The sequence below is a fragment of the Bombina bombina genome, chromosome 2 (genome assembly GCF_027579735.1).
Source record: "Bombina bombina isolate aBomBom1 chromosome 2, aBomBom1.pri, whole genome shotgun sequence".
NCBI lineage: Eukaryota > Metazoa > Chordata > Amphibia > Anura > Bombinatoridae > Bombina > Bombina bombina.
The window spans coordinates 1,134,097,093-1,134,121,317 of NC_069500.1; the positions used below are offsets into that span (position 1 = coordinate 1,134,097,093).

Consider the following 24,225-nt stretch of genomic DNA (forward strand, 5'->3'; position numbering starts at 1 on the left):
GGATAAGAAGCTTGAGGCTTTTTTGAAGAAGATGTACATTCATTAGGGATTACAGTGGCATCCTGTTGCTAGTATCTAGTAAAGTTGTGGGGGCAGCATCTTATTGGTAGAATGATTTATCAAATCTTATTCTAGAATAGACTACGATAGAGGACATCCAAGACAGGATCAAGGCTCTCAAGCTAGCCAATACCATTATTTGTGATGCTAACATGCAAGTTATTAGGTTGGGTGCTAAGATTTCTGGTTTTACTGCTTTAGCTTGCAGAGCTCTTTGGTTAAAATCTTGGTCTACAGATATTACATCCAAGTCCAAGCTTTTATCTCTGCCTTTTAAAGGTAAAACCTTGTTTGGACCAGGTCTGGCAGATATTATTTCTGACATTACAGATGGAAAGGGTTCTTTCCTATCGCAAGATAAAAAGAATAGACCTAAGGGTCGCCAGAATTCTAATTTTTATTCCTTTCATAACTTTAAGGGACAGAAGTCTTCCTCTTCCAAGTTGGATCAATCCAAGTCTTCTTGGAGGTACATTCAGCCTTGGAATAGGGGGAAGCAAGCTAAGAAGCCTTCCGTTGATTCTAAATCAACATGAAGGGGCCGTCCCCGATCCTGTAGTGGATCAAGTGGGGGGCAGGCTTTCTTTTTTTCAGCCGGCTTGGATACACATTGTTCCAGACCCTTGGGCCATAGATATAGTATCCCACGGTTACAGGATAATAGGATTCAAATCTTGTCCTCCCAGGGGCAGGTTCCACCTGTCAAGGTTATCTGCTAATCAGATAAAGAGAGAGGCCTTCTTACACTGCGTGAAGGACCTATCATCCCTGAGAGTGATTTTTCCAGTTCCTCTAGAGGTACAGGGTCTAGAATTGTATTCAAATCTATTTTTAGTTCCCAAGAAGGAGAGCAATTTTTGTCCCATTCTGGATCTAAAGTGTCTCAATCAATTCCTCAGGGTTCTGCCCTTCAAGATGGATACCATCCATTCTATTCTTCCTTTGGTCCAAAAGGGTCAGTTCATGACGACCATAGATCTGAAGGACGCGTATCTTCATGTTCCTATTCACAGGGATCATTACCAGTATCTAAGGTTTGCCTTCCAGGACAAACATTTGTTTGTTGCCCTTCCTTTTTGCCTTGCTACAGCTCCCAGAATTTTTACAAAGGTTGTGGGGGCTCTTCTGGCAGATGGGATGTCCCAGGGTATTGCTGTGGCACTTTATCTAGATGATATTCTAGTTCAAGCGCCATCTTTTCATGTAGCAAGTTCTCATACCGAGATGTTGCTGTCCATTCTACGTTCCCACGGGTGGAAAGTGAATCTGGGAAAGAGTTCCCTTGTTCCCGATACAAGGGTTTGTTTCTTGTGAACAATCATAGATTCCCTGTTCATGAATATTTTTTGGACTGACGTCAGAAAACCCAAGCTTCATGTTTCTTGCCTGTCTCTCCAGTCTGCTATTCATCCATCTGTGGCTGAATGCATGGAGGTGATTAGACTGATGGTTGCCTCCATGGACATCATTCCTTTTGCTCAATTCTATCTGAGACCTCTGCAGCTATGGATGCTCAGAGCGCCAACAGATTCCGCATTCTCTCTGGTTGAGAAGTGTTATCCGTTTAGCTTATGAGACAACTGGACAGCAGCCTCCTGAGAGAATTACTGCTCATTCCACTAGAGCTGTTTCATCTTCATGGGCTTTCAAAAATGAAGCTTCTGTGGAGCAAATCTGTAAGGCGGCCATTTGGTCCTCTATTCATACTTTTTCCAAATTCTACAAATTTGATACTTTTGCCTCAGCTGAGGCTTCTTTTGGGAGAAAGGTTCTTCAAGCGGTGGTGCCTTCAGTTTAGGTCCATCTGTCTTGTTCTCCCTCTCTATTCATTTACGGCTAGATTTAGAGTTTTGTCGGTAAGGACCCGCATATCTAAAGCTGGCTTTTTTCTGGCCGCACCTTTAAAATAACTCTGGTATTGAGAGTCCACAGAATGGCTGCGTTAGGCTCCAAAAAAGGAGCGTAGAGCATATTTAACGCAACTTCAACTCTCGATACCAGAGTTGCTTACGGACGCGGCCAGCCTCAAAAACGTGCTCGTGCACGATTCCCCCATAGGAAACAATGGGGCTGTTTGAGCTGAAAAAAAAACCTAACACCTGCAAAAAAGCCGCGTTCAGCTCCTAACGCAGCCCCATTGTTTCCTATGGGGAAACACTTCCTACGTCTGCACCTAACACTCTAACATGTACCCCGAGTCTAAACACCCCTAACCTTACACTTATTAACCCTTATTCTGACGCCCCCGCTATCACTGACCCCTGTATATTATTTTTAACCCCTAATCTGCTGCTCCGTAAACCGCCGCTACTTACATTATCCCTATGTACCCCTAATCTGCTGCCCCTAACACCACCGACCCCTATATTATATTTATTAACCCCTAATCTGCCCCCCACAACGTCGCCTCCATGTGCCTACACTTATTAACCCCTAATCTGCCTAGCGGACCGCACCGCTATTATTATAAAGTTATTAACCCCTAATCCGCCTCACTAACCCTATAATAAATAGTATTAACCCCTAATCTGCCCTCCCTAACATCGCCGACACCTAACTTCAATTATTAACCCCTAATCTGCCGACTGGAGCTCACCGCTATTCTAATAAATGTATTAACCCCTAAAGCTAAGTCTAACCCTAACACTAACACCCCCCTAAATTAAATATAATTTTACAAAGAAAAAGGGGGGTACTAATGGCACTGCTTAAATTTACAACTTAGGGTAGCCTATTTGTCTCTGGATCTGGTAATAAGATGTAGGTATCAGTCCAGATATATTTGGTTACAAAAAGATGGCTGAGGTGCTGTGTACTTGTTTTGTGAAACGAAAATTATCAATCCTGGGATTGATGGATTGTACACCTATATAGCACTCATTCCCTAATTGATAGTGGCAAAAATTGGACAAGATCTGTGTCTCCTAGGAGGAGAGTGTGCATGGGGATGTAATTAAAATATAACCTTTATTGGTAATTTTTAAAATACAAAGCAACAAACACAATTGACATACATACTTTATTAAAAACACAGGTTTGGGTCTTTGAAAGTTTTATCCGTTATTCACGGAATACCTTATGTGGTTATGGTATATATTAGAAATCACTTGAGTTTCAAGTCTCAGTAATTGTATAATATATTAATATATTTAGAGCTTACATCCAGTGGAGCTGTTTGGTTATGATATTTACTCTAATATTATATATGTGGTCTCTGAATCACCATTGAATTCAAATTTTAATATTAGAGGTATTAACATAAATATCCCATAGTATCACCAAAGTTTGTTATTAATGCTTATAGTATTGCATAGAATATGTGTCTTAGTGAGACAATAACAGATTTCCTTGTAGTTGTATTCTTTGTGTTATATATAGGTACATATATCTTAGTATACTGTCAGTGGGGATATATGCAGAATACTGTTTTAAATAGCCTCCTAGCTATTTAGAGACAAAGAGTACTGTCTGTATGGAATATAGTAACACTGGTCAGTGAGATATTTTATTCGTATATTTATCAATACTTATGTATACAGGAGCATTATGCTTGTACCGCTGTGCAGAGATTGGTTATGTTGCTAAAATTCCATTGAATTTTTAAAGTTGATAGTATGTACTATACTTGTTGTAATAGCAACAAATTAAGTAACATTGTAACTCTGTTGGATTGTTAATGTGTTAATTTTCATGGGGAATGTTGCTTCCATTATATATATAAAGGCATTACTTGGCGGGCTTGGATCTTTAATAATATTGATAACACGCTTTCAATATAGGTTTACAAGAGAGAATTTTATAATGATATTCTCACCATTTGTTATTCTGATAATTAATGTTGAAATCTTACAATGTAGGAGTTATGGCAATCTTATGAGTATGTTGTAATGCTACAATAAAGTGGCTGCTATTAGTGACTTCGCTACGCTCTTAGTTTGTATCAGATATTGCTTAGTAATAGAAACTAGTTGAATCGTATTATCCACTTAGGCATAGAAGGTCATTAGCGGCATTGTGACGAGAACTCACTGAGTACTTGCGGTGTTATGTGTATATTTAAATCTCTATATTAATAACCGCTTGCTGAATCCACGCTATAGATACTGGTTAGATTTAGAATAATTCACTGAGTATTTGCGATATTATATCAATGTTTGATGCATCACAACAATAACCGCCGACAATATCTGCACTCCTTGCGATAATATATCTGTATTAGATGTACCACCTTACTAATCGCTTACTAAATCCAAGGCTGTAAATGCCGGTTAGGCTTAAGGTGCTTCACTAAGTATTTGCGGTGTTATATGTGTATTCAAAGCTCCATATTAGTAACCGCTCGCTGATTCTAAGCTTCTAATGTCGGTTAGACTTAATACATTACTACTGAGTTAAATCTCATTTTCGAGTAAGTTTACTTAATATTGTGCACAACCACAATAGTTATATATAATAACGACCTATGTTCCTGCTTATTAAAAAAATGCTGACTGGCATTCTACAAACAATTCCCTAACATGTTTCGCCACTAACGTGGCTTTTTCAAAGGATCGGAACAGCCAATAGAATGCGAGCTCAATCTGATTGGCTGATTGGATCAGCCAATCGGATTGAACTTGATTCTGATTGGCTGATTCCATCAGCCAATCAGAATATTCCTACCTTAATTCCGATTGGCTGATAGAATCCTATCAGCCAATCGGAATTCGAGGGACGCCATCTTGGATGACGTCATTTAAAGGAACCGTCATTCGTCGTTCAGTCGTCGGCCAGGATGGATGTTCCGCGTCGGAGGTCTTCAGGATGCTGACGCTCCACTCCGGATGGATGACGATAGAAGATGCCGCTTGGATGAAGACTTCAATCGGATAGAAGACCTCTTCTTCCCCGCTTGGATGAAGACTTCTACCGGATGGAGGACCTCTTCTTGCTCCGCTTGGATGAAGAATTTGGCTCGGCTGGGTGAAGACGACTCAAGGTAGGGAGATCTTCAGGGGCTTAGTGTTAGGTTTATTTAAGGGGGGTTTGGGTTAGATTAGGGGTATGTGGGTGGTGGGTTGTAATGTTGGGGGGGGTATTGTATGTTTTTTTTTTACAGGCAAAAGAGCTGAATTTCTTGGGGCATGCCCCGCAAAGGGCCCTGTTCAGGGCTGGTAAGGTAAAAGATCTTTTAACTTTAGTAATTTAGAATAGGGTAGGGCATTTCTTTATTTTGGGGGGCTTTGTTATTTTATTAGGGGGCTTAGAGTAGGTGTAATTAGTTTAAAATTGTTGTAATAGTTTTCTAATGTTTGTAAATATTTTTTTATTTTTTGTAACTTAGTTCTTTTTTTATTTTTTGTACTTTAGTTATTTTATTTCATTGTATTTATTTGTAGGAATTGTATTTAATTTATTTATTGATAGTGTAGTGTTAGGTTTAATTGTAGATAATTATAGGTATTTTATTTAATTAATTTATTGATAGTGTAGTGTTAGGTTTAATTGTAACTTAGGTTAGGATTTATTTTACAGGTAAATTTGTAATTATTTTAACTATTTTAGCTATTAAATAGTTCTTAACTATTTAATAGCTATTGTACCTGGTTAAAATAAATACAAAGTTACCTGTAAAATAAATATTAATCCTAAAATAGCTATAATATAAATATAATTTATATTGTAGCTATATTAGGATTTATTTTACAGGTAAGTATTTAGCTTTAAATAGGAATAATTTATTTAAGAAGAGTTAATTAATTTCGTTAGATTAAAATTATATTTAATTTAGGGGGGTGTTAGTGTTAGGGTTAGACTTAGCTTTAGGGGTTAATACATTTATTAGAATAGCGGTGAGCTCCAGTCGGTAGATTAGGGGTTAATAATTGAAGTTAGGTGTCGGCGATGTTAGGGAGGGCAGATTAGGGGTTAATACTATTTATTATAGGGTTAGTGAGGCGGACTAGGGGTTAATAACTTTATTATAGTAGCGGTGCGGTCCGCTCGGCAGATTAGGGGTTAATAAGTGTAGGCAGGTGGAGGCGACGTTGAGGGGGGCAGATTAGGGGTTAATAAATATAATATAGGGGTCGGCGATGTTAGGGGCAGCAGATTAGGGGTACATAGCTATAATGAAGGTGGCGGCTCTTTGCGGTCGGCAGATTAGGTGTTAATTATTGTAGGTAGCTGGCTGTGACGTTGTGGGGGGCAGGTTAGGGGTTAATAAATATAATATAGGGGTCGGCGGTGTTAGGGGCAGCAGATTAGGGGTACATAAGTATAACGTAGGTGGCTGTCGGCAGATTAGGGGTTAAAAAAATGTAATCGAGTGTCGGCGATGTGGGGGGACCTCGGTTTAGGGGTACATAGGTAGTTTATGGGTGTTAGTGTACTTTAGGGCACAGTAGTTAAGAGCTTTATGAACCGGCGTTAGCCCAGAAAGCTCTTAACTACTGACTTTTTTCTGCGGCTGGAGTTTTGTCGTTAGATTTCTAACGCTCACTTCAGCCACGACTCTAAATACCGGAGTTAGAAAGATCCCATTGAAAAGATAGGATACGCAATTGACGTAAGGGAATCTGCGGTATGGAAAAGTCGCGGCTGAAAAGTGAGCGTTAGACCCTTTTTTGACTGACTCCAAATACCGGCGGTAGCCTAAAACCAGTGTTAGGAGCCTATAACGCTGGTTTTCATGGCTACCGCCAAACTCCAAATCTAGGCCTTAGTGTCCTCTAGCTTGAGTATTGGTTCCCACTAGTAATTAGAATGTTTTGTGGACTCTCCATGCCATAGGAAAGAAAACAAAATTTATGCTTACCTGATAAATGTACTGTATTTCTTTCTGGGCATGGAGAGTCCATGACCTACCCTTATTCAAATTAAGACAGCAGTTTTTTTGTCTAGTCCTCAGGCACCTCTATACCCTTGTGTTATCTTCTTTTTCCATTTCCCTTTGGCTGAATGACTGGGGGTTATGGGTAAGGGAAGTGATACTTAACAGCTCTGCTGTGTGCTCTTTGCCTCCTCCTGCTGGCCAGGAGTGAATATCCCACTAGTAATTAGAATGTTTCGTGGACTCTCCATGCCCAGAAAGAAAGAAATTTATCAGGTAAGCATAAATTTTGTTTTTCATGACAATGAAATAATGGGCAACAAACATTAAGCTTAGGATATGCTTTTGTGTCCTGTGTTATTTGTTATTTTGTGCAAAACCCCCCACCCCCATCTTTTAAAACATATATGGCTAAGGATAAAGCAATTTCGACACATAGAATCCCATGGCAGGGTTATGTAAAATATTTCTTACCATTGTCATTTCCTTGTCTGATTTCTTCCGCTGTTCGATCTATAAGCACATACAGAGACCATACTACACACGTGACTGCAATAATATGGAAGGTTACTGAACAAAAAATCTTCCTCCTCTCATTTTTTGACATCTGTAGTTGTTCCCACTGAAATAAAAAAACAAACAAACAGAGTGAAATATAAAACATTCTAATTCTAGGTGGCATTTAAACATTTAACTGAAGCATCATACTGGTTACAATCATTAAATTTAGTTTCACTTAACTTATATATTTTTTATTGCACTGATACTGAGCTAACAAAAATCTATTTTGGTTCTTGAGACACCGTGACATAATTCAAATGGCCTAAGGTCACAATACAACACTGACATTGGAGTTCTTTCATTCAGACACTGTCTTGCTACATTTAACAGTGTGTTGATCATGCAAGACAGCCAATCCCAGTTATTGTCTACCAATGCAATTATCCAAGACCAAACAGCACAGCTCGCTAATATCCAGTATAAATTGAATGAGTTTGAAGATCGCAATAGACGCAATAATGTCAGAGTTATAGGTTTACCTGAATCCACCGATTTTCATGATGTCATTGAATTTATATCAAGGGTATTACCACTGGACTTAGGTATTGATCCTAGTTCTATCCCTCTGGCAGTTGAAAGGGCTCACCATAAAGGTACCCCAAAATGTTTACCTGATGGTACAATTAAGAGCGCAAGGTTCCTGAATTTCCAGGAAAAACTCAGTATCATGCAGCTCTATAGGAAAAAAATCCCTTTCACAATAGCAGATAAAACAATACTCCTATTCCAAGACTTCTCGGTAGAAACTTCATTGCAACGAAAAGAATTTACGCCTCTTTTTCCAAACTTATTGCCAATGGTATTAAGGCCATAGTTACATCAACAGCTAAAATCAAAATGTTTACTGAAAACGAGCCCTTGATTATGAGTGGACCTGGGGAGGTCAGGGATTTTGCTAAAAAAAAAAAAGGGCATCACTTTATAAAAGTGGAGTAAAAGTTTAAAATGACATAAGACACTAAAAGTATAATTATGTTTCTGATTATTTTGTGTAATCATGGGTTTGTGTTCTAAAAATACTTGCGGATGTAGTTGGTACCCCAGAGGGTTGTGTTTTTTGTTTTTTTTCTACCCCTTTTTCCCTCCTCACCAATATCTATATATTCACCCCCACGTCTAGATGTGTGAACCCCTTAGGGAAACTTTACTTACTGTAAATATTTAGATGAAGCCCGAACTTAAATTGGCACCTTGGAATGTCAGTGGCATTACATCTCCCCAGAAACAGAAAAACATTGTTGCCCATTTAAACCGTTATAAGCCAGATATAGTCTTCCTTCAGGATACCCACCTGAGGGAAGCGGAACTTATTAAACTTAAAATGGGTTGGATAGGCGAAGTGATAGGGAAAAGGGCGTGGCATTTCTTTTTAATAAAAAATTACAATGCAATATCTTAGATTCAATCTTAGATACAGATGAAAGATATATGGTTTCACAAATTATTTTCAATCTGTGTAATATCTATGCCCCCGATCAAATTAGATAGAATATTCTGGGATAATTTACAGACACTACCCCTCCCAAATCATTCAAAAACCTTGTTATCGCAGGAGATTTTAACTTAACCGCATATCCGACTTTAGATAGGCTTAAACCCGCGTTGAACAAAAATAGAAAACAAGAATCAAACGGCTAGATTACAAGTTTTGCGTTAGAGACTGTGCGGTGCTAACTAGCAGTTTTCTCTCACTGCTTACTTTCCTACAGCGCTGGTATTACGGGTTTTTACAAACCCGTCATTAAAAGACAAGAAGTGAGCGTTGAGCAAAATTTTGCTCATTACCGCACTCCAATACCAGCGCTGCTTAAGTCAGCGGGGAGACGGCTGAGAAAAAGTCTAATACCTGCAAAAAAGCAGCATAAAGCTCAGTAACGCAGCCCCATTGATTCCTATGGGGAAATACAATTTATGTCTACACCTAACACCCTAACATGAACCCGAGTCTAAACACCCATAATCTTACACTTATTAACACCTAATCTTCTGCCCTTGTCATCGCCGACACCTGCATTATATTTATTAACACCTAATCTGCTGCCCCCAATGTTGCCGCCACCTACCTACACTTATTAACCTCCTAATCTGCTGCCCCCAACGTCGCCGCCACTATAATAAACATATTAACCCCTAAACTGCCACACTCCCGCCTTGCAAACATTAGTTAATTATTAACCCCTAATCTACCGTCCCTAACATCGCTGCCACCTACCTACATTTATTAACCCTTAATCTGCTGCCCCCAATGTCACTGCCACTATACTAAATGTATTAACCCCTAAACCTAAGTCTAACCCTAACACCCCCTAACTTAAATATAATTAAAATAAATATAAATAAAAATTCCTGTCATTACCTAAATAATTCCTATTTAAAACTAAATACTTACCTATAAAATAAACCCTAAGTTAGCTACAATATAACTAATAGTTACATTGTATCTATCTTAGGGTTTATTTTTATTTAAAAGGCAAGTTTGTATTTATTTTAACTAGGTTGAATAGTTATTAAATAGTTATTAACTATTTAATAACTACCTAACTAAAATAAATACAAAAGTACCTGTAAAATAAAACCTAACTTAAGTTACAATAACACCTAACACTACACTATAATTACATAAATTAACTAAATTAAATACAATTACCTAAAGTACAAAAAAAACAAACACTAAATTACAGAAAATAATAAACAAATTACAAGGTATTTAAACTAATTATACCTAATCTAATAGCCCTATCAAAATAAAAAAAGCCCTCCCAAAAATACCCTAGCCTAAACTAAACTACCAATAGCCCTTAAAAGGGCCTTTTGCGGGGCATTGCCCCAAAGTAATCAGCTCTTTTACCTGTAAAAAAAATACAAACAACCCTCCCAACAGTAAAAACCACCACCCACACAACCAACCCCCCAAATAAAATGCTATTTAAAAAAAACTTAAGCTCGCCATTGCCCTGAAAAGGGCATTTGGATGGGCATTGCCCTTAAAAGGGCAGTTAGCTCTTTTGCGGCCCAAAGTCCCTAACCTAAAAATAAAACCAACCCAATACACCCTTAAAAAAACCTAACACTAACACCCTGAAGATCGACTTACTGTTCTGAAGATCCGACATCCATCCTCAAGGAAGCGGCAGAAGTCTTCATCCAGCCGGGTCGAAGTCTTCAACGAAGCCAGGAGAAGTCTTCATCCAAGCCGGGCGAAGTGGTCCTCCAGACGGGCAGAAGTCTTCATCCAGACGGCATTTTCTATCTTCATCCATCCGATGCGGAGCGGCTCCATCTTCAAGGCATCCGACGCGGAGCATCCTCTTCATCCGACGGACTAACGACGAATTAAGGTAACTTTAAGTGACATCATCCAAGATGGTGTCCCTTAGATTCTGATTGGCTGATAGAATTCTATCAGTCAATCAGAATTAAGGTAGAAAAATCCTATTGGCTGATTCAATCAGCCAATCGGAATCTAAGGGACGCCATCTTGGATGACGTCACTTAAAGGTACCTTCATTTGTCTTTAGTTATCGGATGAAGAGGTTGCTCCGCGTCGGATATCTTGAAGATGGAGCCGCTCCGCGTCGGATGGATGAAGATAGAAGATGCCGTCTGGATGAAGACTTCTGCCCGTCTGGAGGACCACTTCGTCCGGCTTGGATGAAGACTTCTCCCGGCTTCGTTGAGGCCTTCGACCTGGTTGGATGAAGACTTCTGCCGCTTCCTTGAGGATGGATGTCGGATCTTCAGAACAGTAAGTCGATCTTCAGGGGGTTAGTGTTAGGTTTTTTTAAAGGTGTATTGGGTGGGTTTTATTTTTAGGTTAGGGACTTTGGGCCGCAAAAGAGCTAACTGCCCTTTTAAGGGAAATGCCCATCCAAATGTCCTTTCCTGGCAATGGGGAGCTTAGGTTTTTTTTAGATAGTTTTTTATTTGGGGGGTTGGTTGTGTGGGTGGTGGGTTTTACTGTTGTGGGGGTTGTTTGTATTTTCTTTACAGGTAAAAGAGCTGATTACTTTGGGGCAATGCCCCGCAAAAGGCCATTTTAAGGGTATTGGTAGTTTAGTTTAGGCTGGGGGGGGGTTATTTGGGGGGGGGGCTTTTTTATTTTGATATGGCTATTAGATTAGGTGTAATTAGTTTAATTATCTTGTAATTTGTTTTTTATTTTCTGTAATTTAGTGGGGGGTTTTGTACTTTAGCTAATTTAATTTAATTTAGATAATTGTATTTAATTTAGTTAATTTATTTAATTATAGTGTAGTGTTAGGTGTTATTGTAACTTAGGTTAGGTTTTATTTTACAGGTACTTTTGTATTTATTTTAGCTAGGTAGTTATTAAATAGTTAATAACTATTTAATAACTATTCTACGTAGTTAAAATAAATACAAACTTGCCTGTAAAATAAAAATAAACCCTAAGATAGATACAATGTAACTATTAGTTATGTTGTAGCTAGCTTAGGGTTTATTTAATAGGTAAGTATTTAGTTTTAAATAAAAATTATTTAGCTAATGATAGGAATTTTTATTTATATTTATTTTAATTATATTTAAGTTAGGGGGTGTTAGGGTTAGGTTTAGGGGTTAATTCATTTAGTATAGTGGAGGCGATATTGGGGACGGCAGATTAGGGGTTAATAAATGTAGGTAGGTGGCGATGTTAGGGACGGCAGATTAGGGGTTAATAATATTTAACTAATGTTTGCAAGGTGGGAGTGTGGAGGTTTAGGGGTTAATATGTTTATGTTGGGGGAGGAAGATTAGGGGTTGATAAGTGTAGGTAGGTTGTGGCGACATTGGGGGCGGCAGATTAGAGGTTCATAAATATAATGTAGGTGGCGACGGTGTCCGGAGCGGCAGATTAGGGGTTAAAAATGTATTTTAGTGTTTGTGATGTGGGAGGGCCTTGGTTTAGGGGTTAATAGGTAGTTTATGGGTGTTAGTGTACTTTTTAGCACTTTAGTTATGAGTTTTATGCTACGGCGTTGTACCATAAAACTCTTAACTACTGACTTTTAAATGCGTTAGGACTCTTGACAGGGTAGGCTGTACTGCTCACTTTTTGGCCTCCCAGGACAGAGTCGTAATACCGGCACTATGGAAGTCCCATAGAAAAAAGACTTTACAAAGTTTACGTAAGTCGTTTTGCGGTAAGGCCAAAGAAGGGTGCTGTATACATATACACGCAAGAGTTGTAAAAGCAGTGGGCGTAAAATAGCAGCATTAGGACCTCTTAACGCTGCTTTTTTACCTTAACGCACAACTCGTAATCTAGCCGTAAATTACTTAAAAATTTGACAAGTTTATTACACATTAAGGATATCTGGAGAATACGGAAAACAGATGTAAGATGCTTCACCTGTGAGTCCCATTCATACCAAACAATGTCTAAGATAGACTACTTTCTTGTCTCTGCTAACATATCTAGCCCTAGCATATTTTCAGACAATAAAGAGGTGGTTATATCAGACCATGCGATCCTAACTTTAAAGATTACTTTAAGAAATCCCCAGGGCGGTAATAACAATAGGCTGTTTTTCCCAAGATATCTGTCAGACAATGTTAAATTTAAAGCCTTGCTGAAAATAAAATGGAAAGAATTTTTCCAAATAAATTTTTCCCTGTCAATACAAACAGAAACACTTTGGGAATTTTTTAAGGCTGTGATCAGGGTTGGGATTAAGCCTTATCTAGTTATTAAAAAAAGAAAAAATGATAATGAGGGACTCTCAACTAGCTAACCAACTACTTATTGCTTATAACACATGTCAGTGACCCCTCTTCAAAATTTTGGAATTTATATCAGCAAGCTAAATGGGAAAGAGAAACCTTTTTAATGCAAAGATCAGCGCAAGATGACCTTAGAACCATTTTTTTTAATATAGACATGGTGGGAGAGCAGGGAAATACCTGGCTAACCTCATTAAATAAGAAAAAAAAGAAGTTTATGATCGAAGCCCTTAAGACACCATTAGGTAGAATTATGAAAAAATAATGAAATTAACAACTTTGTTTTCCAATATTTTCAAGTTCTTTATTCTAAAGATAAAATAGATCTAGCAAGTAAAGACAAATTCTGGCAAAATATACAAACCCCAAAGTAGGAAAGGGAACAACAGGAGGTGCTAAACGCTCCAATAACCCCTAACAAAGAAATTAAGGCTATAAAGAAAACAGCCCATAATAAAGCTGCCGGCCCAAACCAGATCCCTATTGAACTTTATTAAATTCTGTCAGAAGCTATAGTTCAAGCGTTGGTTTTACTTTTAAACAGCTACTATTCTGACATAGATATTTTACAGCATCACAAATTGTTCTGATTTTAAAAAAAGACAAAGACCCAGAACAGATAACTTCATATAGGCCGATTTTACTTGTAAACAGTGATTATAAAATTCTGATGAGTATTGTTGCCAAAAGGCTTAAGCTAATTATAGGCCCCTTATACATAAGGACCAGGTTGGCTCTATGCCAGGAAGGAATCTGTCATGTAACTTAAGGAAACTACAACTGATTCTAAATAATTTCTCTTCCCCTAGGAGTGATATCCTGAAAAATCCTGATGCTGTAATAATATCAATTGATGCAGAGAAGGCCTTGGACTCCATTTTCTGGGATCAACTGTTCTCAGCCCTTTCCAGGTATGGCGAGAGGGGGCTTTTTTAAAGTTTGTACAATTAATTTATAACTCCTCAACTCCTCCATCCTGATTAACAATTTCCCTACTAAAAACTTCTCACTTTTCAAAGGTTCTAGACAGGGATGCCCTCTTCCCCCTTACCTTTTCAATCTGGCGCTAGAACCTTTAGTAATATATATAAGGAAAGAGATAGAGGGGATCAAACTTGGACATAGAAAAATTACTACATTACTCTATGCTGATGATCTATTAGTGTTGATAACTAATACTGGCAAGAATATCCCATTATTGATTAAGATATTACAAGAGTTCAGTGCATTCTCAGGATACAAAGTAAACACACTTAAGTCAGAAATCTTTTGGTTAAACAAGCATAAAGACTATTTTCAGTCACACCATTTTAAAGTGGCTGACACCTCCTTTGTTTATCTGGGATTAAACTGTCAAAAGATAGTAATGACTGGTATGAACCTTAACTACAGGCCAATTCTGTCAAAAATCAAACACAACTTAGATACCTGGGCTAAATTTCACCTAACACGGTCTGGCAAAATTAACTTGATTAAAATGGTGATTTTCCCCAAACTCCTTTATCTAATGCAAAACTTGCCAATATTTGGGGGTGGGGGGGGGGGCGGAAGGCCACTGTGCTTAACAAACTATCATTGCCCAGACCTAATGGGGGGTTGGCGCCTTCAGATATAGAGATCTATAATTTAGTTTGTGTGTAAAAAAAAAACACTAGATTGGCTAACAGGCGCAGACTACTATGCAGATCTGTCAATGGAGGAAACTCTAGTGTGGCCATATTCCCTGAAAGCACTTCTACACTGTAATCTTGATAAATGTCCAACTAAAATCAAACAGTTGCCAGCTATTTACAATGTAATACAGGCTTGGCACAAACACTAAAAAAAAACTACAGATTAAGTACAAATTTTCAAAATACATGACTATAGTGGGTAATCCTAATTTTACCCCGGCCTTAAACTCTAAACTTTTTAATAGATGGGCGCAAAATAGCCTAAAATATCTAGAGCAGCTGAGAGAAAGGGGCTCTGGAGCCTGTCGATCATTGCAGGATCTAACCCAAGAATTCGGGATATCCAATAAGGAGATCAGGCCCGACATTTCTTACAGGACATTCTAAACGAGTCTGTAGAGGATCTGGCATGGGAAACTTTGGAGCTTGCCTTAAACTTTTTTAAAGAAGGAAAATATAGCATAACTCTACTATATAAAATAGCTATGAATTTAAAAGGGAAAGAAAAACTAAAAAAAAATCTCAGAATGGTGGAAGGTCCCGGATGAAATTATACATAAAAGTTATATGCTGGCAGACTTATCAACACTCTCCACCTCTTGGAGAGAATCTCACACCAAAATTATAAATAGAACGTATATTACACCACATATGAAAGAGAGCTGGGACAACTCAGGTATTCTATACCCTAAAGCAAACTACCCAATGTAGACTTGATACATTGTTTCTGGGACTGCCCCAAGGTTAGAAAATTTTTGGCATAAGGTCAATTTCTGGGCAAACAAAGATAGCCATATCCAGTTTCAACTTACGGATAAACATATTTAGATGATCATAAAGAAGGCTTACATAAAAACACTTCACATCTAAACACTGTAATAATGGTTAGTGGCGTCACTAGGGTTGGTGTCACCCAGTGCGGTAAGTTATGGTGTCACCCCCCCCCCCAGAAAGCAGACACACAAAAACACAGGCACACACAAATACAAACACTCAGACACACTTAAAAACACACTCAGATGCACACACAAACACTCGGAAACACACTCAGACACACACACAATAACACTCTGACACACACAAAAACACTCAGGCACACACACAAACACACTGAGCCACACACACACACAAAAACACTGAGACACACACACAAAAACTCAGACACACACACACATACAAAATATGTAAACTGCACTGCATTAATTATAAAACTCATGCCTAGAGCTGCTCCCTGGCTCAGCAGAGCATCAAATGAACGATAAACAGAGCACTCTAAAATAAATCACTGAAGAAAAGGTTTAGGTGCGCAAACTATGAAAATTCTTCTCTCTGACTCTGTTCCAAGTCTGTCAGTGCACAGCCCGGGCCGCGTGCCTACCGCTTCTTATGGACAATCACCTCTGCAATCTGCCCACCCCAGACCCCCGCCCCCTTCACCTCCTACATTTCAGTGTGCACTTAGTGTGCTGTAACTGTACCAGTCTGCTGGGCATCATACGTGGCTCCTTCACTTTAGTGACAGTGTCAGACAGTCATGCGGTCAGGTGCCAGGCATCCCCCTCACGATTTCCCAGTTCTCGTTTAGAGAAACAGCACAGCAGTGAGTGACTTCACTGCTCCACACGTCACTAAGCAGTGAGCACAGATAGGCAGGTTTTGGCTAGCAGCGCAACTTCGCAAGCCCCACGGCACACCCACAACATTCATAGTGAAATTGGACAGGGGAGGAGCAAAGTACAAACAAGCAAAAGCAGCCGGGAAAACGATTTGTTGAAATTGCAGCGCTGGCTCAAAGGGCAATAAAATTTAGTGTCTACAACTTCCCCAGTCCCACTAATGTTCACAAATGCCGTCCCCTCTAATAAAAAAATCCAGGTGCGGCCCGCACCCCCCGCACCCCCTAGTGACACCACTGATAATGGTGGGCAGGTTATTGATCTTGAAATACTGGAAATTTACCAAGGCTCCTAATTTGGCAGAATTTAGGCACAAGCTTAAAAACCAGCTTATCATGGAGCAGATGGATACCTCAGTAAATACCGAGGCACAAATCAAACGCTTCTTGACTAAATGGTTGAACTTCATTATCAGTTTCCCTAAAGAAACTCAATTGCTGTTAATCCTACCTTTCTGGGGTACAGAGATAATAGAATTGGCCATTGCAAATAAAGGATTCCCAGATTTGTAGCCAGATTAGTGTTGCCCTAAGTGAATGGCTTCGCACAGTGTTTTTTTGGGGGGGGTTTCTCCCTTCCTTATTTTCTCGTTATATGCTCTATAATAAGCATATTAAGTGTCCAAAATTTTTTCAATTCAGGTACAAACAATCGGCTAGATTATGAGTTTTGCGGTATGAGTTACAACACTGTGACATAAAACTCATAACTATAGTGCTAAATAGTACACTAGCACCCATAAACTACCTATTAACCCTTAAATCGAGGCCCTCCCACATCGCAAACACTAAAATAAAACTATTAACCCCTAATTGCCGCCACTATAATAAACATATGAACCCCTAAACCGCCGCACTCCCGCCTCACAAACACTAGTTAAATATTATTAAAGGACCAGTCAACACAGTAGATTTGCATAATCAACAAATGCAAGATAACAAGACAATGCAATAGCACTTAGTCTGAACTTCAAATGAGTAGCAGATTTTTTTTCTGACAATTTTAAAAGTTATGTCTTTTTCCACTCCCCCTGTACCATGTGACAGCCATCAGCCATTCACAAATGCATACACGTACCATGTGACAGCCATTAGCCATTCACAAATGCATACACACTTATTCTTGCACATGCTCAGTAGGAGCTGGTGACATAAAAAGTTTAAATATAAAAAGACTGTGCACATTTTATTAATGGAAGTAAATTGGAAAATTGTTTAAATTGGCATGCTCTATCTGAATAATGAAAGTTTAATTTTGATTGAGTGTCCCTTTAACCTCTAATCTGCGGCCCCTAACATCGCCGCCACCTACCTATATTTATTAACCCCTAATCTGCCGCCCCCAACGTCGCCGCCAGTATACTAAATTTATTAACCCCTAAACCTAAGTCTAACCCTAACCCTCCATAACTTAAATATAATTAAAATAAATCTAAATAAAACATACTATTAATAACTAAATAAATCATATTTAAAACGAAATACTTACCTATAAAATAAACCCTAAGCTAGCTACAATATAAATAATAGTTACATTGTAGCTAGCTTAGGGTTTATTTTTATTTCACAGGCAAGTTTGTATTTATTTTAACTAGGTAGAATAGTTACTAAATAGTTATTAACTATTTACTAACTACCTAGCTAAAATAAATACAAATTTACCTATAAAATAAAAACTAACCTGTCTTACACTAACACCTAACATTACACTACAATTAAATACAGTACGTAAATTAAATACAATTACCTAAATTACACAAAATAAAAAAAGACATTATCAGATATTTAAACTAATTACACCTAATCTAATAGCCCTATCAAAAAAAAAAAAAAAAAAAAAAACCCTAGCCTAAACTAAACTACCAATAGCCCTTAAAATTGCCTTTTGCGGGGCATTGCCCCAGAGAAATCAACTCTTTTACCTGTAAAAAAAAATACAAACACTCCCCAACAGTAAAACCCACCACCCACACAACCAACCCCCCAAATAAAAACCTAATCTAAAAAAACCTAAGCTCCCCATTGCCCTGAAAAGGGCATTTGGATGGGCATTGCCCTTAAAAGGGCATTTAGCTCTTTTTCAATTGCCCAAACCCCTAATCTAAAAATTAAACCCACCCATTAAAACCCTTAAAGAAGCCTAACACTAACCCCCGAAGATCCACTTACAGTTTTGAAGACCCAACATCCATCCTCAACAAAGAGGCAGAAGTCCTCATCGAAGCCTGCAGAAGTCTTCATCCATTTGTTCCATCCTTTTATTGGTTTTTGTTTAACTCTTTGTGCTTAACCATCTGTGTGGTATATTAGGGGTTACTGATTCTCTTTATATTTATTGTACCAGTTTGCTATTAGGGCACCTCCTATGAGTAATTGATTGACACGTCTTTTGTGACTTTCTTTTACTGTTGAATATAGAAATCACACCGTCAAACAGTTAAAATGGTTAAACATTTACTCAACCTTTCTTTTGTGTGTCCCTGTGTGCCACACTGTGCATAGAGAAGAGAAAGAACAGCAAAGCATTGTCTGAGGATTTGAGAACAAAAATTATGGCAAAGCATGGACAATCTCAAGTTTACAAGTCCATCTCCAGAGATCATAATGTTCTTGTGCCAACTGTGCGCAACATTGTCAAGATGTTTACAGTCCTTGGCACTATAGCTAATCTCCCTGGACGTGAACAAAATACAAAAATAAACCAAAGATTGCAATGAAGGATTGTTCAAATGGTGGATAAAGAACCTTGATCAACTTCCAGACAAATTCAAGCTGACCTTCAGCCATAGGGTACAAATTTCAGCTCGCACTGTACGTTGTCATCTGAATGAAAAGGGATGCTATAGTAGGAGACCCAGGAGAACCCCACTGCTGACACAGAAACATAAAAAAGCCAGATTGGAGTTTGCCAAAACTTAACTGAGGAAGACGAAATCCTTTTGGGAGAATGTGCTGTGGACTGGAGAATCAAAATTACTGCATTTTGGTAATGAGGCTTTTATAAAAAAGAATACAGTCCCTACAGTCAAACATGGTGGAGGTTCACTGCTGTTTTGGGGTTGTTTTGCTGCTTCAGGCACTGGATGACTTGATTATGTGCATTGCATTATGAAATCTGAAAACTGCAAAAGAATTCTGTGGCGCAATGCAGGGCCGAGTGTCAGAAAGTTGGGTCTCCGTCAGTGGTCATGGGTCTTGCAGCAGTGCAGTGACCCAAAGCACACATCCAAAAGCACTCAGAAATGGTTTAAGACAAATCCCTGGAGAATACTGAACTGGCCAGCAATGAATCCAGATCTTAATCCCATAGAGCACCTGTGGAGAGATCTCAAAACAGCAGTTGGCAAAAGAAGAGTGGTTCAAAATTCCAGTAGAGAGGTGTAAGAAACTCATTGATGGTTACATGAAGCGATTCATTTCCGTTATTTTGTCCAAGGGGTGTGCTACCAAATATTAAATTGAGGGTGCCAATAATTTTGACCAGTCCATTTTGGAGTTTTGCATGGAATGTGTCAGATTTGCCTTTTTTTTCTCCACTTTTTTTTGTTATATCAATACAAACAAACGGCTAGATTATGAGTTTTTGTCGGTAATGGTGTGCGGTGCTAACGAGCCTTTTTTTCTCACCGCTCACTTAAGACAACGCTGGTATTATGAATTTTCTGCAAGCCGGCGTTAGCCTCAGAAAAGTGAGCATTGAGCAAAATTTAGCTCCACATCTCACCTCAATACCAGCGTTGCTTAAGTCAGCGGTAAGATGGCTAAACGTGCTCGTGCACGATTTCCCCATAGGAAACAATGGGGCTGAGCTGGCAGAAAAAAAAAACTAACACCTGCAAAAAAGCAGCGTTCAGCTCCTAACGCAGCCCCATTGTTTCCTATGGGGGAACACATTTTATGTCTACACCCTAACATGAACCCAGAGTCTAAACACCCCTAATCTTACACTTATTAACCCCTAATCTGCCATCCCCGACATCGTTGCCACCTACATTATATTATTAACCCCTAATCTGCCACTCCGGACACCGCCACCACCTACATTATACTTATGAACCCCTAATCTAAAGCCCCCAACATCGCCAAGCCCTACATTTTAATTATAAACCCCTAATCTGCTGCTCCAGACACCGCCACAACCTACATTATACTTATGAACCCCTAATCTAAAGCCCCCAACATCGTCAAGCCCTACATTTTAATTATTAACCCCTAATCTGCCGCCGCCAACGTCGCCGCCACTATAATAAATGTATTAACCCCTAAACCTAAGTCTAACCCAAACCCTAACACCCCCTAACTTAAATATAATTTAAATACATCTAAATAAATTTACTATAATTAAGATAGAAGATGCCGCCTGGAAGACTTCTGCCGGTCTGGATGTCCTCTTCTGGCCGGATCGGATGAAGACTTCTGCCCCTCTGGAGGTCCACTTGTGCCCGGCTGGGTGAAGACGTCTCAAGGTAGGGTGATCTTCAAGGCGGTAGTTTTTTATTTTATCCCTCCCTCTCTAGTGACTCTTGCATGGAGTTCCACATCTTGGGTATTGCTATCCCATACGTCACTAGCTCATGGACTCTTGCCAATTGCATGAAAGAAAACATAATTTATGTAAGAATTTACCTGATAAATGTATTAATTTCATATTGGCAAGAGTCCAGGAGGCCCACCCTTTTTATGGTGGTTATGATTTTTTTTGTATAAAGCACAATTATTTCCAAATTCCTTAGTTGATGCTTATAATCCTTTCTTTATCACCCACTTCTTGGCTATTAGTTAAACTGAATTGTGGGTGTGGTGAGGGGTGTTTTTATAGGCATTTTGATGTTTGAGAAACTTTGCCCCTCCTGGTAGGATTGTATATCCCATATGTCACTAGCTCATGGACTCTTGCCAATATAAAAGAAATGAATTTATCAAGTAAATCCTTACATAAATGATGTTTTTTTAATTACAATTGTTTAATAATCTAATTTACATCTATATCAGACTCTTATGTATCATTAATATATTCTCTGTATGCTTTTTATTATTTTATTTATATAACTATGATTTTTTTATTATATAATATATCAGGTTTTCATATATTTTATTTTCATATTTATAGGTATAAATTAGTCATATCATTTTATTAACTGTGTATATCTTTTGCAAGTTTTTTTTTTTTATCACATTTGGTAATACTAGTTATAAAGGGCTCAATCCTTTTACATCTAGTAGAAGTAGCCAAACAAATGTCCGTCAACATCAGCATAGTTTATGATTTTTTGGCTCTAATTGTCTTCTGCTGTTGTGATTTTGTGATTGCAAAATGAAACCTTGTCAGTTTTGTAAATTGCCACATTGGAATTATTATTATTTATTTTTTTTTAAACCATTTTAATTGCTATTGACCACACAAAAAAATTAACACAGCTATGTAAATGTGGCTATAGTAAATACAATTCCAATACCTTAGCTATTAGTAAATACCCCACAATGCCAAAACCATAAAAAACATAATTAATGTATAATGTTCTTAGGGACTAAATAAATAAGGATTAGAGGCCTATTTAACAAATGTCTGTCGAACCTAATCCGACACTGAGGATCAGGTCCGACAGACATCGCTGAATGCGGAGAGCAATACGCTCTCCGTATTCAGCATTGCACCAGCGGCAGGGAGGTGTCAATCAACCCGATCGTACTCGATCGGGTTGAATTGTGGCGATTCTTGTCCGACTCATCAGAGCAGGCGGACAGGTTATGTAGCAGCGGTCTTCAGACCGCTGCTTCATAACTGCAGGCTCGCCAGAAACACGGGACCTCAAGCTCCATTGGGAGTTTGATAGATAGGCCCCTTAGTCTCACATACAAGGAAGGGTTTCAAATATCCTTCTTAATATACACTGCTGTGATATGGGTGGGTGCAATGGTTGAGCAGGGGAACACAAACAGCAATTAAAATGAGTACTATGGCCCACAAACAAAATCTAAGGATTAATTAGCACCTTGCATAATTTTCAACTCACACATTATTAACAGCTATTCTAAACACTAGTTTAGGGAAATGGATTACTTTTCCCCTTGGGACTGAGTTCACTTACACTCATAATAACACAATCTAATCAAAATTATTAAAAAAAGATATTGCGATATCCCAGCTGGGAGGGACTCCTTCCACACATGTGAGCCGCCATCTTGGCACCTCGTGGCCCGCTCCTTTTCAGAACTACCGAGGTGCTGAATGCTTGACGCAACTCTGGGACTCAGGCAGGCACCAGGATTGACACCCGGACTAACCCACTCCACCCAGCAGCCTGTCCGGTCCAAATTGGTGAGGAGCCGCACACACCGGAGAACCTCTGACGCAGAGGCCGCCATTGGGCGCGAATCTACACTGCCACCGGGAGTAACCAGCTGCTCATCGGACACCCAGGGGAAGTTGCAGATCCTGACAGGGGTAAGAGAACATTATTTACCCACATAAGAAACCCCTTAGTCTCTACTGGCCGCGCCCGCTCTATTCCACGGTCATACACACATGAACTGCCGCTCTAGGGGCCTACCATCCCGTGGAAAGGCCGGGGAACCAGGAATCTGAGTCACAGGGGGCCCTGCTCATAACGCCATCTCTCAGGCGATATGCCTAATTGATTTACCCCCGATGAATCCTGTCATTGCTTGCCCTGAGGAAGTACATAGGGGCCGAACACAGTTTTATAAATGTGATATTGCCCTGTTGGGGTGGAAAGTGGCCCTTATTTAGGCAACAGACAGTGCCGATCCCCACAGCCTCCACGTGGGTCTGGGACTATACCCTTTTGCTCTGCTTTTCCCCCTGAACTGCTCTGACTCTTGCCATATTCTGACAGGGCTGGTTATGTACCTGATCTGAACTTGCCCTTGAGAGTGCAACAGTGGAACTTTTTGGCCATTCACTTCTTTGTCCCACACCGGATGGGACACATAGGCCCCTGCCTCTGACAAGGGGACCCTGCACATACCATGTGGATGATTAACACTGTGTATCACTTGAAACCTGCTGTATAGGATCTATAATCTAGCACTGTTGATATTTGCATCTAACTTTTTCTTTCTTCCCCCAGATAGCTAGGTTGATGGTACCAGTAACTGTATAACACCCTGATCCGCACAGGGATAATTTACTATATACTGTTCTGCTTACCTATGTTTTGTATAGTTGTTCTTTGCAAAGTATAACAGCCTAACTTTGTTCTATCATTTTTAATGGTGGGGCTCACTACTCAGGGTCACCTCTGCCTGATTAAGTTTCTTAACCTTACCTTTTGTTTTGTATGGGTTTATGGAGAAATATTTAACTAACACACCAATGGCGAGCCGTAATAAAGCTAATGACCGCCGTCACAGGGCTACAAATGACTCGGCTACTCAGGGACCCAGCTCTGAGCCCTCATCTGAGGGGGACCTATTTGATACCAACCCCATTGTCAAATAAATAACCAAGCTCTTTATGCCCAAAATTGATAACTTGCAGAGGGGAGTGGACACCCTTGCGGGGGAGGTTAAACAGTTTTCGACTAGGATGAGAGAGGCGGAGGGTAGAATTTCAGACCTTGAGGATTCCAATGTTACTAATAATAGTAAGATAGAACAATTGGAGAGACAAGCCACAACCCTCCAATTGAAACTAGATGATCTAGAAAATAGATCGAGACGCAATAACGTGCGTCTTCTTGGTCTCCCCGAAACCATCA

At 39.2% G+C, this 24,225-nt stretch overlaps 1 protein-coding gene across 1 annotated transcript in view; it reads right to left on the reverse strand.

Annotated features, from left to right (window-relative positions):
• The window catches only part of MARCHF1 (membrane associated ring-CH-type finger 1), a 521,356-nt gene that overhangs the window by 277,413 nt on the left and 219,718 nt on the right, over positions 1-24,225 (reverse strand). The window contains exon 4 of the mRNA XM_053700234.1: positions 7,346-7,493. Coding sequence (XP_053556209.1) covers positions 7,346-7,493 — 148 coding nt within the window. The remainder of the gene's footprint in view (positions 1-7,345; positions 7,494-24,225) is intronic.